This window comes from Haliotis rubra, unplaced genomic scaffold, assembly GCF_003918875.1.
Source record: "Haliotis rubra isolate DU_JTF1 unplaced genomic scaffold, ASM391887v1 Scf168, whole genome shotgun sequence".
In the NCBI taxonomy this organism is placed as follows: Eukaryota; Metazoa; Mollusca; class Gastropoda; order Lepetellida; family Haliotidae; genus Haliotis; species Haliotis rubra.
This window is the reverse complement of record NW_025765647.1, coordinates 533,604-553,286: the sequence shown is the minus strand read 5'-3', so window position 1 is coordinate 553,286 and position 19,683 is coordinate 533,604. Positions and strand designations below refer to the sequence as shown.

General features: G+C 39.5%; 1 protein-coding gene across 3 annotated transcripts in view; it reads right to left on the bottom strand.

The window, feature by feature from the left end:
• The window catches only part of LOC124272269, a 52,955-nt gene that overhangs the window by 5,603 nt on the left and 27,669 nt on the right, over positions 1-19,683 (bottom strand). For 2 of the 3 annotated variants that reach the window (XM_046707436.1, XM_046707434.1), the window contains exons 2-4: positions 18,903-19,078; positions 5,872-5,929; positions 2,460-2,613 (exon numbers count right to left, since the gene is read on the bottom strand). In XM_046707436.1, the coding sequence (XP_046563392.1) occupies positions 2,460-2,613; positions 5,872-5,929; positions 18,903-18,956 (266 nt within the window). In that variant the 5' untranslated portion in view covers positions 18,957-19,078. Of the gene's footprint in view, positions 1-2,459; positions 2,614-5,871; positions 5,930-18,902; positions 19,079-19,385; positions 19,468-19,683 lie in introns of those variants that run through there. The other variant, XM_046707435.1, reaches the window with a different exon arrangement.

Below are 19,683 nucleotides of genomic sequence, written 5' to 3'. Positions count from 1 at the left end.
GTCTGGTGGGTATTTGGTACTTTCTGTCTGACTGGTGGGTAATTGGTAGTTTCTGTCTGTCTGGTGGGTAATTGGTAGTTTCTGTCTGTCTGGTGGGTATTTGGTAGTTTCTGTCTGTCTGGTGGGTATTTGGTACTTTCTGTCTGTCTGGTCGGTATATGGTAGTTCCTGTCTGTCTGGTGGGTATTTGGTAGTTCCTGTCTGTCTGGTGGGTATTTGGTACTTTCTGTCTGTCTGGTGGGTATTTGGTAGTTTCTGTCTGTCTGGTGGGTATTTGGTAGTTCCTGTCTGTCTGGTGGGTATTTGGTAGTTCCTGTCTGGTGGGTTATTGGTAGTTCCTGTCTGGTGGGTATTTGGTAGTTCCTGTCTGTCTGGTGGGTATTTGGTAGTTCCTGTCTGTCTGGTGGGTATTTGGTAATTCCTGTCTGGTGGGTTATTGGTAGTTCCTGTCTGTGTGGTGGGTATTTGGTACTTTCTGTCTGTCTGGTGGGTATTTGGTACTTTCTGTCTGACTGGTGGGTATTTGGTAGTTCCTGTCTGGTGGGTTATTGGTAGTTCCTGTTTGGTGGGTATTTGGTACTTCCTGTCTGTCTGGTGGGTATTTGGCAGTTCCTGTCTGTGTGGTGGGTATTTGGTACTTTCTGTCAGACTGGTGGGTATTTGGTAGTTTCTGTCTGTCTGGTGGGTATTTGGTAGTTCCTGTCTGTGTGGTGGGTATTTGGTACTTTCTGTCTGACTGGTGGGTATTTGGTAGTTTCTGTCTGTCTGGTGGGTATTTGGTAGTTCCTGTCTGTCTGGTGGGTATTTGGTAGTTCCTGTCTGGTGGGTTATTGGTAGTTCCTGTCTGGTGGGTATTTGGTACTTTCTGTCTGTCTGGTGGATATTTGGTAGTTCCTGTCTGTCTGGTGGGTTTTTGGTAGTTCTTGTCTGTCTGGTGGGTATTTTGTAGTTCCTGTCTGTCTGGTGGGTTATTGGTAGCTCCCGTCTGTCTGTCTGTCTGGTGGGTATTTGGTAGTTCCTGTCTGTCTGGTGGGTATTTGGTAGTTCCTGTCTGTCTGGTGGGTATTTGGTACTTTCTGTCTGACTGGTGGGTATTTGGTAGTTCCTGTCTGGTGGGTTATTGGTAGTTCCTGTCTGGTGGGTATTTGGTACTTCCTGTCTGTCTGGTGGGTATTTGGCAGTTCCTGTCTGTCTGGTGGGTATTTGGTAGTTTCTGTCTGACTGGTGGGTATTTGGTAGTTCCTGTCTGTGTGGTGGGTATTTGGTAGTTCCTGTCTGTGTGGTGGGTATTTGGTACTTTCTGTCTGACTGGTGGGTATTTGGTAGTTTCTGTCTGTCTTGTGGGTATTTGGTAGTTCCTGTCTGTCTGGTGGGTATTTGGTAGTTCCTGTCTGGTGGGTTATTGGTAGTTCCTGTCTGGTGGGTATTTGGTACTTTCTGTCTGTCTGGTGGATATTTGGTAGTTCCTGTCTGTCTGGTGGGTTTCTGGTAGTTCCTGTCTGTCTGGTGGGTATTTTGTAGTTCCTGTCTGTGTGGTGGGTATTTGGTAGTTCCTGTCTGTCTGGTGGGTATTTGGCAGGTCCTGTCTGTCTGGTGGGTATTTGGTAGTTCCTGTCTGTCTGATGGGTTATTGGTAGCTCCTGTCTGGTGAGCATTTGGTACTTTCTGTCTGTCTGGTGGGTATTTGGTAGTTCCTGTCTGTCTGGTGGGTATTTGGTAGTTCCTGTCTGGTGGGTTATTGGTAGTTCCTGTCTGGTGGGTATTTGGTACTTTCTGTCTGTCTGGTGGATATTTGGTAGTTCCTGTCTGTCTGGTGGGTTTTTGGTAGTTCTTGTCTGTCTGGTGGGTATTTTGTAGTTCCTGTCTGTCTGGTGGGTATTTGGTAGTTCCTGTCTGTCTGGTGGGTATTTGGTAGTTCCTGTCTGTCTGGTGGGTATTTGGTAGTTCCTGTCTGTCTGGTGGGTATTTCGTACTTTCTGTCTGACTGGTGGGTATTTGGTAGTTCCTGTCTGACTGGTTGGTATTTGGTAGTTCCTGTCTGTCTGGTGGGTATTTGGAAGTTCCTGTCTGTCTGGTGGGTATTTGGTAGTTCCTGTCAGACTGGTGGGTATTTGGTAGTTCCTGTCTGTCTGGTGGGTATTTGGTAGTTCCTGTCTGCCTGGTGGGTATTTGGTAGTTCCTGTCTGACTGGTGGGTATTTGGTACTTTCTGTCTGACTGGTGGGTTATTTGGTAGTTCCTGTCTGGTGGGTATTTGGTAGTTCCTGTCTGTAGACTTGTTTGGTAGTTCCTGTCAGGTCAGGTTGTGAAGGAGTCATTATTCACATATTCTGCATATTTCAAAACATGTATGTTGCAGTAGAGTGTAGAGTAACTTCTTGAATCAAGAAAGGTCAGCTCTTTTCCAGTCTATAGTTGTATGCACCAGGGAAAAACGAGTTTATTGTCATGCCAACGTACCTGCTCATGCCGTAGAGGAGCTCCCAGTCGTCAATGTCGATGTCCCCAGTCAACTGCCCACCCTGCTCTGTACATTTTGCGACTGCATTCGACCAGTTTGCAATACGTTGATCTCCAACATAGTAGAGGTACTTCGCCGCAGTAGTTGCCCCATCTGAGAAAAATACAAAAGTCAATGCAAGACGAAAAGGTCCGCATGGTTTTCTGGACCAAATCCAGTTCATAATGCTTTCAAACAAAGAGGGAGCCCTCTGTGTCACTCACAATTAAACAATGTATGTCAGTCGTAATACAATTACAGCGGGGCTACACCCCTTTGTTTGTTGATGATTAAGAAGTGTCATGTTCATGATAACATTTCTTGGTGTCATTAGTTTTGCTATAAATCTGAATTACACTTATGGGAGGATACAGAACGTACCTGATCTAGACTTCTATTATTATTATTATTTTGTTTTATTTTTATTTTTTTAAATTTATAAATATATTTGTTATTTCCATATTTTGTCTTACTCTACAATATACATAATATACTAATAGCCATATACCTGATCTAGACTTGTCAGACTGTGTTTAATCTGCAGTGTTGGTTAGATGACTTTGTGTGTTGGTGACAAGCTGTCTTAATTTAATCATTAGGGTTCGATTCCCGAATGGTGCTTGATCCATTTAATTCTAGAAACCCTTCCTTACTGAGAAAGTGTAATCTCATTTTTTATAGTCCGACAATGCATGGGAAGTTTTCAAGATGGCGCTTAAAAAATTAATTTGGTGATGCAATATTTATGATACAAAGAGTCATAGCTTAATTAATGATAAGGATATGACTGTGAACACGTAACTATATATCCATTGAATGAAACAGATAGTGTTTTCGTTGACTTTCGTTACAAGGGCCATACCGTTCGCCTTGCGTTATACTGTTATTTTAGACATATAAAGTCTGTGTTCTGTGGGACATCAAGGAAATGAAAAACAAAAAAGGGTACTGTTTCACCAAGAATACGAATAATACAGCGAAATCGCAGTGAGCACCCGCAGTAGAGAGGTATTTATATTCACTAAACGTTGAAACAAAGACGTCGATACGACAAGCAACGTGGCAGACGTCAATCATTAATATATCAACGATTCGCCGTTGACAAACAAAGTTCAGGGCGATGGTTTTGTCTGTAGGGAAATGGGTATTTCTGTACCGATGGAATTATTCATAAGACTGTCGATAACGTGAGAAGGTGATCAGGTCATGATTATTTTGGGCACCACATCTGGATGTTTGAATGCCAACAGTACATACTTGGTACCAAATGTTCCCAAGAACCAGGATTATGTCCCAAAATATATATCAGCCTTCAGACTCGAAGTGGACAGCGCATATATGAATTGCAGATCGTTAAGTCTCAGGACAAGCAGATAATGAAGAAATATTGTTTTCCAAAAACACAGTTTATAGTATGACTCGCCAGCTGCTCGTCCGAAAACTAAATTTTGGAACATTTAGCTTTTTTTACAGAATATACATCTAATACATCTGTGAAACTTTCAAAACCTGTATAAATGGTTCTGTTCCCCCTACAACGAAACCATCATTTAACATATACGAAAATGTCTGTTTGAGACGGCCATATTGGATTCGACTTGCGATCTCTCTTTCACAGACTTCTTACGTCGGCTTGCCGTGGAGACCACACTTAACTCTCCGAGTTGGTTTTAACAAAATTGATAAATACAATCGGTTGGATGATCAGTGCAACAGTTTCAGCGTTGCTTGCAGAACATATAACGTCATAGATAATGTAGTTAATCTGCTACAACTATTGTAAATTTATCTTTCTTTTCAAAGTGTCATATTTTACTAAGTGTCTTCTTTCCATGAATGTTTCAAGTATTAGCCCATCAAGGCCTGAAAAATGTTTTAAATATTACATCTATACTGAAGTCTCAGTTTGATCTGTTAGTGAATGAGATTGGGTGGATAACTCAGTTAAACACATAATCCTTGAACCTGCTGAAAGGAAACACCTTTAAGACCACTGAACACCGCTCTCACAGATAAGTGTATAATGTTTTTGAATGTATTGAATGACATATTCACCAGAATGTATTTAATTTTGGAGCATGCGTTGGTCTAAAGTGCAAAGGTAAAAACGTCCAGTGTCGAAATACACATGTATCACGTTCAGCCCAACTACAACCTCGCCGTACCGTGTTATGCATCTGAACCTTGATCAGCGTGTGATGAATTGTTTGATCAATATGTCAAAGAACGCCTGAGGAACTTCTGTCGTTCTTTGATCATACGATACACTGAGAAGGTTGATAAGTGCCTACGTTATTATTCATGATGGGGACAAAAGCCTACTAAATATGGAAATGCTAGGAAAGTGGGTGATTACGTAAATTGAAAACGAGGAATGTGAAAACGAGAATTTGCCCCACCCACATGTGTAGTGTTATAAAGTCTTGCCTTGAGTTAGTATAGTTACCGAACGGGGACGCTTGCGTTAAAGGACAAAATACGTTTAAACATAATCTAAACTAAACTCAGTTAAAATACCTTGTGCTACCAGAGGGATTGATACAAGAGCAAAGGTCTACATCTGTCGCTATACGACAAACCATCACCGATTCTTACAAGCCGATTCACACGTCATTCACAACGTCACCTCCAACGTCATACATGGGTTACTGGTGTACAGCCGTGAATCCAAACGGTGTTGTGGTATTGTCTTGAACACTGTATGTCGTGGATATATATTACCGTATAAAGGATTCTTGTGTGCGTCTTGGCATTCCGAGACTTAAATTTAAACCCGGAGCTTGTAGACAGTTTGAGGAATGGTTTAGAAACTGTATTTCTGTTATACCGCGCGATGTCTAGTTAATTATGAATGAAAGACTATCGTGACGTCAGTAGAGAATATTCAGTGTCAATAATCTGCCAAAATGTATTAACACTTGATCCTCACACGACCAAGGGAAGTCACTCTGCATAGCGAAATGCATCATTTCAGATCTCCTAGCCTGCCGTCAGTTAAATGGCATTATCTAATAAAGACAATCCTCTGGAATATGAATACTGAGTATTTAGCCAGTCGGGTTTCCATAGTAACACAAGGACGTGTATACAGGATTGTCGCGATAAGAAAGTGGGTGAGTCAGTTTGTGGGCGAATTTGGTTCAACGTCGCTTTGATCAACATCTTATCATCACGAGCCGCCCAGCTATTTTTCAGAAAAAATGCCAAGGTAATGAGGTTTCACTTAAACGAAAACTGGTGCACTCATAATCTAGGCAAATCGTAGCTTCGAATCAACAAGGTCCTGGTACACTCAAGGGAAGCAACTCTGTACAACGAATTCTGGCCCCTTAGACAATAAGTTACGTTACATCCAAAGAAAGGGAGTCTTACCTGTCATGGAAATTGACTCGAAAATGAGGACTACACCAAACACTGATAGGGCCAGCATCTGAAACAAGAAACAAGATATGAATACATGACACGTTTTTATGGATAACAGCTTTTTTTATATTCTTTATACGACGTTTCAGAGCTAAATCTTGCTTTTATCAGGTGAATGCTGAGTCAGTGCAGAGTGAATATATACTCATGCCAATAATAGTTGTCACCCCCTCCCCACCCCAACCCCCACCCTAATAAAAAAAATTGAAGGGGTGACAACCATTATTGGCATGAGTATATATAGAAAAAAACATGTTTACACAACGCAAGGTGGGAGAATGTACAAATATAACAATATCATATTGTTTCAAGAACTTCAGATACAGATAATTTATTATATTTGAATGTAATGCAACTGGATTTAAACTATAATCTGGCGAAGGTGAACTAAAGGAGGAACTTCAAGTCTTCCTTGGCCTAGTTCCAGTCTCAAAGAGACACTTGCTGAGGAAGATGCTACAATTTTGCTCTCCTAAATATAACAGATATGTGAAAGGGGAGAAAAGAACATTTATTTGAAGAAACATGTTTTAATTTCCAGACCAATAAGACGCTTATAAAATCTGCTAGAACTGCTAATGGACCTTCCGGAACAGTTGAATAGCTGGTTATGAGAGGTTAAGGAACGATGATTTAATTTAAACATCTCATTAGTCTTTAAAGGGGCTGATAACGCTTTTTGAAGGATATATCACATGTGAATTTCATTAGAGTGCATTTGATTGTGTCTGATTGTTAAGGTTACTTTGACTGAGGATTATAATGAATATAATTTAGAAATCAAATCCACATTATATAATCAAATAAGGAAACTGTTGATACAACATTATTAACTACCGGCAAAGTATATTACACTCCCACGTTATAACAGCTAAACATGAAGCAAGCCAAAAATAATTATTCGATTTGAATATTTGATACCAATTTGAGAGTGGAGTTTGACCTTTCGTGTTTCGACGACTGTTTTCATTACTTATTTTTTAACGCTTGTAATGGTTTGGAAAACAAGTTTGTACTTTCTTTTGCCAGGTAGTTTAGTTTGAAGCTTGGATTGAAAGTTTTATAACAAATTTTGATTATGGCTTGTAAAAATTTGAAAATAAAACAGTATAAGAAAATGTTTTGACTCTGTTGGACTTAAATCATTCGGCAAAGTAAACAATATATTATATAAGTAATTCGTTATACTTACAACGCGGGGATCCGTTATAGAATAACACTCGACAGTCGAACATTTCAATACCGTTCATAAGTGGCAGAATTTAGAGGTTGTTGCTTAATCACACTTACGCAATATGATAACACACAAGGTGTTACCACACTATACAAGAGATTAAAATATTTATTCACAGATTTAGAATTATGAACGCCAAGGAATAACTGAGAACAATCAGTGTTGATTATTGATTGCATTTCATCATAGGGCGTAAAATGCAACATAGTGATTAAAGTTGACATGAATGGATATACCGACCGTCAGTGATGAACGTCAATTATTGTTTGCAAGACCAACCCGCAAAAGAAGAGACCGGATACTTATTGTGTAGAAGAATATTTTCACAGCAACAGAAAAACTGATTGCAACGAGGAAATATAATTATCATCATGGTAAGTATGCAGTTTTGATTAAGGATTGATTGATTGATTGAGTATAGTTTTACGCCGCTTTTAGCAATATCCCAGCAATATCACGGGGACACAAGAAATGGGCTTGATACATTGTGCCCATGTGGGGCATCGAACTCGTGTTTCGGCGTGACGAGCGAACGCTTAAACCACTAGGCTACCCCACCGTCCGGTTGATTAATAATAGAAGAAAGTGACTGAGGGGCAAAAGAAATAGTAAAACGCAGTTGATTTGTTTGTAGTTTGGCTAAATACATTCCAAGTAAGTGATGCGATTATAATAAAGGAACTGCGCTGGTGTCATCTCTCAAACTGGGTACAATGTGTGAAGCCCATTTCTGGTGTCCCCCGCCGTGATATTGCTGGAATATTGCTGAAAGCGGCGTTAAACCATACTCACTCACTCACTCGCTCACTCATCTCTCAAACACGTCTTCTATGTGCATATATTTTCTCAAAAGCATAATTGAGTTATAAAATCACATAGATATCAAATAATACAAAATCTTAATCTTTTTTTCTTGTTTATTTCGGCACAAGTCATATGGAGCCAATTCATTTTCATTTTCTTCAATCGCACAACAAACAGGCTTTTACTTGTATGGTTATGTAAAGTTTTTGTTTCTTTTCCTTTAACCAGATCACAAAACGCTACAATATATATCGCTGAAAAGACGTCGTAAAAAATAGGTTAGACTTTAAAAGAATCGCGATGTAGTGAACATTACTAAATATTTGACGCTTCTGGTGACGTCATAGTTGTGCAGTCAAAGCTGTGTATTTTTCCTTCCTTTTACGAAGGGAATGTTCACTTACTGTTAAGGTAGTTTATAAAACTTCTAAGACATCCAAGCATGAGAGAGAAGAATTCTAATGATAAAACCAAGTCTAAGCAATATTACTATGCACAATGACATACAGGTGATTTCATAATACCTGTCGACAAACACCACAGGCAAAACACGATGTTCGTACTAGTGGTGGCCCAATTAATTGAAATAATCGAAGATTGGTCGCAATAACTAAACGACCAAGCAATCGATCATGTTTTCTCATAATCGAACACAAACGATTTTGGAACATTTGTTTGCATTAGCAATATTTTTCACAAGGTTGGTTTTGTCTGTTACATTTCAAAAGCACTACAACTTGTACAAGCTCGTTCCAAGTCAGGATTGAATTTACCTTAAAGACTCAAGGAAATTTATGTTCCTAGCATGCTTGTCATCCTTTAAAGATGTGAAATTTGCAAATGCATTTTGTGCAATTTGCTAAAAAAAAACTCATAAGAACTACATGTTTTTTCTTTATTTTTGTGCATTAACAAACATAACAAGGAAAATTTGATAAATGACGTTAACCAATTATTTTCGATGATTGATCGGTTGTTATGAACCAATCATCAATTATGAGATTTTAACCAATTCCCAACACTAGTTCGTACGACATCGTTTCCAGATGCGTAGATCAATGCTCATGTAGCCAATCAGCTGATTGTTTGGTCCATTCTCCATAATTTACAGACAACTGTTATAAAGCTGGAACATTGCTGAATGCGGCGTTAATATAATAACAAACAAATAACAAACTGTCGCTAAAAAGTGTCAAGTTTTGATACATATTTATCTTACGCCCTGTCATGAAAGATTTCGCGTTAACGTTTGTCAGCGTTAAGTAAAACGTCGGAACGTCACATCCCATGAAATAGTCTTCATTGAAATAGTCAACGATGTATTTTCAAATGAAAACATTCTGAAAGTGCAGGTTGCAAGATACAATTCTTGAATCTGTAACAAATACCTTCTAAAAACGCATTAAGCAGATGATCACAGAAAGGGGCATTGTACAGCGGAAACCTAATTGAAACCATCACGCTATCGCCTCTCATAATATATATTTGTTCGTATTACATGACACCCAATAAACTCGATAACCAACAATGGACTCTGCTTTTACCAGAGCTTTTTGTAAATGTGGATTTATTTTTGTCGCTTTTTTCTGGTAAATGCGACATGTTCTCGTGAAAGTAAAACGCGGAAATTGAAAGATGAAGTATTGAAAAATGAAGTAAAAATCCATAAATTCACTGTCTCCTTCAGGCTCTTCCCACTCCTTTAGAAGACATTGTCCCGGTTATTGGTCACAAAGCGTCAGTCTAAACGCATTAACTATGCTAATATGCATGAATGACGTAAATTTACCGTTTTTTATCTATTACCCTTTTAAATCCATTAACGCTATAGACGATATTGATTGATGGAGCTTTGCAATTCATGTAAATGTTACATTCACAGTTAGGTTGTTCACATCTTTGAACTCAAAATAACAAAATACAAGCCATGTACATAGGGTTTAAAAAACTGGTACCTCCTACCTATGGAATCCTGGAAGGGACATTATCGCGTTGTCGCATTGTCGCGCTTTGGTTAATTTTGCCTCATTTTGCTAGTTTTTGAGAGGGCGATAACGTGACAATGTCCCTTCCAGGATTTCATACTTACCTATCAAAGAGTGTTTAAAGACATTATGGCGTTGGTAGTGTGAGTTCCCATTGGCCGTCGCATCAGCATTGTTTCAGCTCTATAGCTAGTAGACGTGTGATTATATATACTGATGAGCAAAGTAACTTTCTCTAGCAAAACAATTCATAATATTAACATAAGAAAATATAATCAAATGCAAATTGCCCCAAGGTTATTGGCAACAACAAGGGTTCGATTCTGACCAGCATCAGCCCTCAAACGCACCTCTTGACAACTTTGCATTGAAAACAGCAAAATGCACGTGTTTTGCAAGTAAGGGTAAAATGCACGTGCATGCATGGTATAAAATCACCTCACAGCACAGAGTAGATCGTACTTCAGCAGAAAACTACTTTACAATGCCGAGGTTAACTTCAGCAGAGCGAGAGAGGGCCATCGGAATGCTGCAAATGGGCGATACAACGGGTCAAGTTGCAAGAACCTTCAATTGCTCGACCGTCAGGAACCTTCGTCGGCGTTACCAACAGACTGTTCAGACCTCAGACAGGCCCCAGACAGGCAGACCCCGGGTGACAACTGCGCAGGAAGACCGCCACCTGAGGACGTTACACCTTAGAAACCGCTTCCTTACGGTAACGTCATCAGCGTCAACAGCACTCGGTCACCCAGTGAGTCGAAGGATAGTGTCAAGGAGACTACGGGCCTATGGTATCCGGGCCTACTGACCGTACCGAGGAACGCTGCTGACAGACAGACATGGTCGCTCGAGTTGTCCAGAACTTCTTTCACGCCAACAACGTCAACGTCCTGCCATGGCCTGCACGCTTTCCTGACATGTCGCCAATCGAGCACGTACGGGGCCACCTTGATAGAGTTATTCAACGGAGACAGAATCCACCAGTTGCAGTACAGCAAATGACTCAAGCCCTTGTCGAAGAATGGAGGCGAATCCCAACTGACGTCATCAGACGCCTCACAACTTCAGTCAGAAGACGTGTGTTTGCATGCATTATATCCAGAGGTGAACAAACTCGCTATTAGAGACTTCTGTTCACGCTTTGCTGTGTTTCCCGAATGGACCCACTGATCGTGAATTCTCTAGTATGACCCCATGCCGACCACAACCTGTTCAATAAGTTATCAGCCTTGTTAAAAATCGAACTTTTGTACTTAACACGTGCCTATGTCATTGCTTCACAAATTATAAATTGCAAACTTCGATTTGTTGTTGTTGTTTTTAAGTGAGATCAAATTGAACGAGGAGAAGGTTTCTTTTGCCCGTCAGTGTAGATCATTGTTTTTCAGAATTTATATTTCATTTCAAAATTTGATATTGAAATAAATGCGACAGTTATAGCCAGTAGATCGAAAATAATGTAGATTTTGGTCAATTGGTCATAACGGCCAATTGCATGACTATCACGACTTTCATGAAATGACGCCATCCCGACATCATCTCTGACGGCTTATGATCGTGTTACTAGACTTTATCCTCTGTTTCTAAGTAATGACATTCATAAAACACATTTAGAACCGGTTTTACCGGACACCAAATAGATCACAAAACACATGGAAATGTCAACGACAGAGAGTAATCAATCCGGATTGTCTACCGGTACAGATTCAATATTAAAGTAATTGTGCAAATGTAGAAACATGGATCAGTGAAATGAGCTAGGATTTCAAGCATTAAAATACCGGTACGTAAGTTCACACAATTTATACAAGTCAGAGTTATCAGTTATCTAACGCCACAATGATCCTGCCATACGGCGACAGGTTGTCTCTTTTGATTCCTTAAATCGCTTTTTGTAAGCCTGCCAAAACAAATTTCATTACGTATGTGTATAGGGGTTTGATTACACAAATAACACTGAGACAATGCGTCAATCTCACATGTGGCAACACTTGGCACGTCTCTGAGCTGGAGACGGGTAACATGTCGTGAAGTAAGGGAAAAGTAAAAGTACTTGAAACTGATATCCGTTTTTATTACGACATAGCTATAAAAGTACTTGAAATTCATATCCGTTTCTATAACGCCATAGCTCTGAGAGTACTTGAAATTCATATCCGTTTCTATTACGACATAGCTCTGAAAGTACTTGAAATTCATATCCGTTTCTATTACGACATAGCTCTGAAAGTACTTGAAATTCATATCCGTTTCTATTACGACATAGCTCTGAAAGTACTTGAAATTCATATCCGTTTCTATTACGACATAGCTCTGAAAGTACTTGAAATTCATATCCGTTTCTATTACGACATAGCTCTGAAAGTACTTGAAATTCATATCCGTTTCTATTACGACATAGCTCTGAAAGTACTTGAAATTCATATCCGTTTCTATTACGACATAGCTCTGAAAGTACTTGAAATTCATATCCGGTTCTATTACGACATAGCTCTGAAAGTACTTGAAATTCATATCCGGTTCTATTACGGCATTATGAAAACATTTTCTGATCACTCAAGCCTAATATCTGATTTTTTTGCAATACAAACATTGCTAATGAGAGTTATATTGCTCCTTTGTGTTGTGAAGTATTCCAGTGGAGCATACAGCTTTTGCACTGACTCATTGATTGAGTTGGGAACTAATTATTAACGGCATAAATGGGCCTGAAGATTTGACGTACCTCATTCAGGTAATGGTTTATTAATCTAGATCTGCTGATTTGATAGTTTAACCGTTAATAGTTGCTTTGCTATTCCATACGTTGAATACGTAATGCATTCAATACACTTGTGCGTCATTAAGAGTCATATCAATTATTTTAATGATTAATGATTATGGACGATTTAATATTTTGGGATTGTAGGAAGTTGAGGCGGTATATCAAAAGGCCGGTCAAAAAAACATTCAGTGTATCCAAATTTATTCGGTTTAAGAACCTATGCTTCGCGAACACCTGGTGTTCAGTGATCCATTCATGCAATGTTCACTGCCATTTTCCCCTTTACACTAAACGGAATGTGTTTCTGGTGATAGTCAAAACTGGGTATTCCTTTGCTCTGACATCCGATATGTTCATTCGAGGCAATGAACTGAGCTTTAATTTGTTAATTGTTTGTCCTTGTGTCCTGCTACATGTGTCGATGATCATACTGTCAATCACTGTATATAGTCCGTATAGTCAGGCAGCCAACATACGACTAAAATGTATGATCAGGGTTATAATCAGTAAACCTTTTAACATGCCTTTGCGTGTGTTTGTGACCGATGACTCTTCAATGGAGAATCATGACGATAACTATATGACCCACACTATAATGGAGATAGGGAATTGATTAACGTGGACGCTATTCATCACAGAATGTTATTGTGCTTCTATACACACACATATATGTGTCTGGTGATTCTCTTCTGAAGCTTGATGGAAGGTTCGTGATGAAAACAATACATTCAACAGTCTACGTAAACAACCCAAGGCTGTAGCACACAATCTCAATGACAATGTTAATTTTGTTGATGGACGGTATAGAAGAGAGTTTCAGCCAAGCGTGATGCCATTTCAAACCGACCCAGATGTTCCAAGAAAGGCTCTGCCATCGACCCGTGCATGAGTTTATGTACAGTGTGTTGAGAAGAGAGCAGCCCTGAAAAATGGAACAGAAGGCTCTCTGTTTGCTGCTCCGGTTCAGCCACTTCCAAAATCGAACACGTATATTATACAATAAATTTAACAAAACTGTATACACAGGTATTTTCCGTTTTTGCCATGCTTTTTATTGTGACTTAGATGTCCACATGTGCTCCGACCCATAATATGCACATGTCGTCATGAAAAAGCGATAATAAAATAATTCTTTGCTATTGCTACAGACGCATCAAAGCCAATTAACCCTGTCTTGTTCTTCTTGACAAGGGGTGGTGGGGTAGCATAGTGCACGTGGTTAAAACGTCCGCTCGTAACGCCGAAGACCTGGGTTCGATTCCCCACATGGGTACAATGTGTGAAGCCCATTTGTGGTGTCACCGACGTGATATTGCTGGAATATTGCTAAAAGCGGAGTAAAACCAAACTCACTCACTCACTCTTGAAACTCCAACGAAGTTATTTTATCATTTAATTCTCTGTCCCTTTTCAAAGTATTGTGATTGACAAGGCTCAAGAGAACCTTGGCAAATATTGTTATAGGATATTTATATAGCGCACATATCCACGCACTAGTGCATGCTCAAGGCACTGAGGCATATGATGACTTCGCTTTCGAAATATCCCGCTTGCATCCAAAGTAAGAATTTGTGTACACGGTGTGTTATGCTTGGTACTTCCTAGTCTATTGTACGACAAAGAATGATCAACTAAAATTACTCAAACAGATATTCAATCAATGGTCAGCTGTCTGTTCATCAATATTGACAGTTTTCCTGTAAGGAAATGCACTTTCTTCAGTAGGGTGTGTTAAGTAGTAGACGTCAATACGAACGTCAATGATCCAAAGATGTTTGTAGTTTACAGCACGTGAGACGCCAATACGACTATTGAGTGGTATCAATTCTCAATAAATCATCATATCGTTGAACAATACTTATCGATTATTGTTCAATTTTCCGATATCCGCATGCTGTTTGCGGCCCAGTTATATACACATCGGACAGTACAATAGGAATGGACGTATTCATGGACAACCAGTTAACAGACGGAAGGATGATGGTGGTTGACGGTAAAAGATTGGCGTCACTGCTGTATGTTTGGGATTCATTGACTAAATATGTATAATACATAATTTCCTATGGTACATGAAAAATGTCAAGCACCATCTTATATGAAAACCATGTACTTGATACATTACATATGTACAACGTTATGGCGACACATACCCGTGAAGGTCCGGTTTAGAATTGATCTTCATTAACCCATGCTTGTCGTAAGAGGGGACTATAACGGGATCGGGTGGTCAGGCTCGCTGACTTGGTTGACACATGTCATCGTATCCCAATTGCGTAGATCGATGTTCGTGCTGTTGATCCCTGGATTGTCTGGTCCAGACTCGATTATTTACAGACCGCCGTCATATAGTTGGAATATTGCTGGGTGCAGCGTAAAACTAAACTCACTCACTCACTCGATAAAATGTGAGCGCCCTCTGCCTAATAGGATGCACCCGTAGGAAACACATGCAAATATCAACTTTATCTGAGGGATCTGAAATAAGCATGTCGGAAATTGGTCACTTTTCGCTAAGTGAGGCGGTTCACACAGGGCTTGTTTTCTGAGTCGAATGTCGTCTTTGGAAATATGTCATAAATCTTGATAATTCTTAGAAATACATTACACGATAAAGAGACGAATTTACTATTCTAAATGTAACATTACTTGACTATATTTGACAACATTAAATATCATAAATATTGCAACCATATAAAACAACAAAATATACAGAATTCCTTCATTGGAGAAACTCTTCCAATAACAGCTTAGATATACATGGATAATAAATTACTAAAAAAGAATACCAGTCACCGAAAGATATTCGTAAAAGCTTTCATTACAAATAAAATTCAAATGCGATTGCGTTTATGCGCTGAAAAACAAGTGTAAAGAAAATGTATGCAGTACGAAGACATAAAGTCCGCCCGAAAATATTCCACGGTTGTCAAGCCAATACTTCTTCAAGTACATCATTAATACATATACATTTTTCTTTTGGCAAACGTGGATGGATGTGAGACAATGAAACAATTCACCATGGGGGCGTTGTACTTTTCAAAAAGACCTATTTAAAAGCACTCTGGGTTTGAATAAACATTTAATTATTGAGTATATATACTGATGGTCAAAAGAAACTTTCTCTTGCAAATTTTTTCATAATATTAACATAAGAAAATATAATCAAATGCAAATTGCCCCATAGTTATTGCCAACAACAAGGGTTCGATTCTGACCAACATCAGCGCTCAAACGCACCTCTTGACAACTTTGCATCGAAAACAGCAAAATGCACGTGTTTTGCAAGTAAGGGTAAAATGCACGTGCATGCATGGTATAAAACCACCTCACAGCACAGAGCAGATCGTACTTCAGCAGAAAACCACTTTACAATGCCGAGGTTAACTTCAGCAGAGCGAGAGAGGGCCATCGGAATGCTGCAAATGGGCGCTACAACGGGTCACGTTGCAAGAACCTTCAATTGCTCCGTCGTGACCGTCAGGAACCTTCGTCGGCGTTACCAACAGACTGGTCAGACCTCAGACAGGCCCCAGACAGGCAGACCCCGGGTGACAAGTGCGCAGGAAGACCGCCACCTGAGGACGTTACACCTTAGAAACCGCTTCCTGACGGTAACGTCATCAGCGTCAACAGCACTCGGTCACCCAGTGAGTCGAAGGATAGTGTCAAGGAGACTACGGGCCTATGGTATCAGGGCCTACCGACCGTACCGAGGAACGCTGCTGACAGACAGACATGGTCGCTCGAGTTGTCCAGAACTTCTTTCACGCCAACAACGTCAACGTCCTGCCATGGCCTGCACGCTCTCCTGACATGTCGCCAATCGAGCACGTATGGGACCACCTTGATAGAGTTATTCAACGGAGACAGAATCCACCAGTTACAGTACAGCAAATGACTCAAGCCCTTGTCGAAGAATGGAGGCGAATCCCAGCTGACGTCATCAGACGCCTCACAACTTCAGTCAGAAGACGTGTGTTTGCATGTATTCTATCCAGAGGTGGACAAACTCGCTATTAGAGACTTCTGTTCACGCTTTGCTGTGTTTCCCGAATGGACCCACTGATCGTGAATTCTCTAGTTTGACCCCATGTCGACCATAACCTGTTCAATAAGTTATCAGCCTTGTTAAAAATCGAACGTTTGTACTTAGCACGTGCCTATGTCATTGCTTCACAAATTATAAATTGCAAACTTCGATTTCTTGTTGTTGTTTTTAAGTGAGATCAAATTGAACGAGGAGAAAGTTTCATTTGCCCGTCAGTATATATGGTTGACACATCGTCATCGTATCCCAAAATGTTCATGCTGTTGATCCCTGGATTGTCTGGTCCAGATTCGATCATTTAAAGACAGCCGCCATATTGCTGGAATATTGCTGAGTGCGGCGTTAAACAACAAACCACCCAACCTTAGTTTTTTTATGAGCTTTGTAGTTGTGTATAGCAATCGGCATTTCTGATTGGAAATCGGTTAAGAACTTCAGTTTTAGGTATGTCATATCGATCAATAATAGTGAAATAGCACATCCAATTTCTATGATTTCTGTTTTATATTTAGTTAAATAGATGTAGTGACAAAAGCTCTGTTCAAGACTGCGTGACAAGAGGGATGATTGTATGGGAGTCTTTGGTCATGGTGCTCATGAACTCAGGACAGAAAGGGAGGCAACTCTCCATTGCTAATTGCTTCGCGTTAGACAACTAGGTCACCTGTGTCCCCTTCGCAAACATATAACAACTATGTAAGTACACAGAAAGAATATTATAGGTTTGATAATTTCAGTAAGCGTCTGAAACATACATGTATATACAATCGTGTCGCTAATGGTAGAATGCAGCATGTGAAACGTAGGACATGGGATACATTCTGAACGTGAACACCATAGAACACACTCCATATGGCCTTAAAAGGTAAAATATTGATGGGAAGTACATCCATGGGTCACTGAAACCAGTGATGACACAAGGTGTTCGCGAAATAATAGGTATTTTTGTATGTTGTTTAACGCCACAGGAGTATTCCAGTGCGGAAATAATCGAGTTTTGACCAGAGAATCAGCGAGTAATGGAATAATATTATCCTCCTCCACCGGTTGAACATACATTTGATCGTCACCTGCCATACTGAAATATTCCACTGTAATGATAATTGTAAGGAAGAAGTCTTCTTAAACTCGCCCTTGTGGATCAATTCATCTGTAGATTGTGGGATACATTTGTTAATATCACAGAATAATTCTTATAAATATGACTGGTGTTTGGAAGGCATTTAGTTGGATACACATAAAGACAAGAACTAGTGGATGTCAACCTCTCGGTTTTGTAGAAGACGTCTTCACCTGACGAAGAAGCAACAATATACTCTGAAACGTCGTGTTCCTCAAAACAAAGAAGGTGACGTCCATACATTCTTGCCTTTAATATGATTAGTATTCAAAGTTTATGAATCTGGTGAACAGTGTCATGTCATAAAACAATTGTAAATCATAAAAGTTGAGTTGAGTAATTTTGTTTTCCATTCTTGGGTCTGGAGTGCAGGTAGCCTTTCTATTTTGATACCTTCACTACTATTAAAGATAAATGATGGAACTACTGCATCAACTGGGGCGACGCGACCAATGCGGGTTTCCAGCCAATCGCTTACTGACATGTTTCTTCCTACTGCTTGCCAAGTCTTGGAGTTCCATCGGAACTGTTTTATTTATTTCAAAAACATGTAAAGAAATCTACTTTCCATTAAGTCAGTCTTGCATCTTTGATACTATATCCTAGTCCCTGATACCTTGTTGTGTCGTATATGAATATAAAGCAGGCCAATGTTCCTTCGTTGTTACAACATTAAATATTCAAGGTGAACATTGTCAGTGGGTCCACAGATATCTTTTTCGCGGCAAAAGGACAAAATGTGTTTTAAGCAACGAAACGAACGCAGCAAAACTAGTTGGAAAGGATGTTTTACAAGACGTATTTTTAACTTTAAAGTAATCAATCACTTAATCATGATTATCTTAGTTTTATCGTAGGTTTGTCAAAAACAATACATAAAGGAAATACTTATCGTAAATATAAATAAAAAACAACTATTTGTAATGAATTGTTTCCCATTGCTTTTCTTTTGTTTCCAGTTGTGAAAATTGTAAATCTCGTTAAAGGAGATATTTTCACAAATGTAGGTTTTATTTATTTACCTTAAAGCTCCATCCTCCTGTATCCCACGTTGGCAGAAGCTTTGCCGTGAACATGTTCCAAAATTAAAGATGGCGGCTTGTCGCAAAGCAAACCCCACAGCAACTCGCCTTATACACTGCGGCAACTCGTGTGTTATCCTACTGCATATCACTCTGCGTATTCTCCCTTACTGGAGCTGGAAAGGAATGAATTAATCATGATGCCCTTTCAAAAGTTTTGCTTGCTCAGAGCAGAACCTGTTTGTGTTTCATCTTCAAAATAAATATTTAATTGCTTTGAGAGAACTGTATGGATGTCATGACTTTAAACTGCTGTTTGGATCCATTACACAGTTCTACCCCATCTTGAAGAATACGCTACACATAATTATGAATTCCTGTTCTTCGAAACCAAACACCACCAAACTCCCAGTTTTAATCAACTGAAATCACATCTCCTGGATAAAAATATCCCAAACACAGAAAAAAGCATCAGAGGTTTACAGTTTTAACGCTTTCATTTAGCTTTAATGAAAGCTGTGGTGCAGAAATCTAAATGAATGTTGACCATCTTTTCAATCGCTAATACTTGCGGTTACCAAGATGAAGTGTTTACCTAGAGACCGAACGTGGCAGGTGTACTTATTGGATTAATTATTCACGTTTGGGCACGTGGGATACGGTTATATGGGCTCAGTTGTTAACAAAATGGATCTATTTCGTAGTCCTCTATTCGATCCCAGTGTTGTGCCTCTGTTCAGGTACAATGACAACGTAGTCACGCTTTGGCTCCTGATCTCTA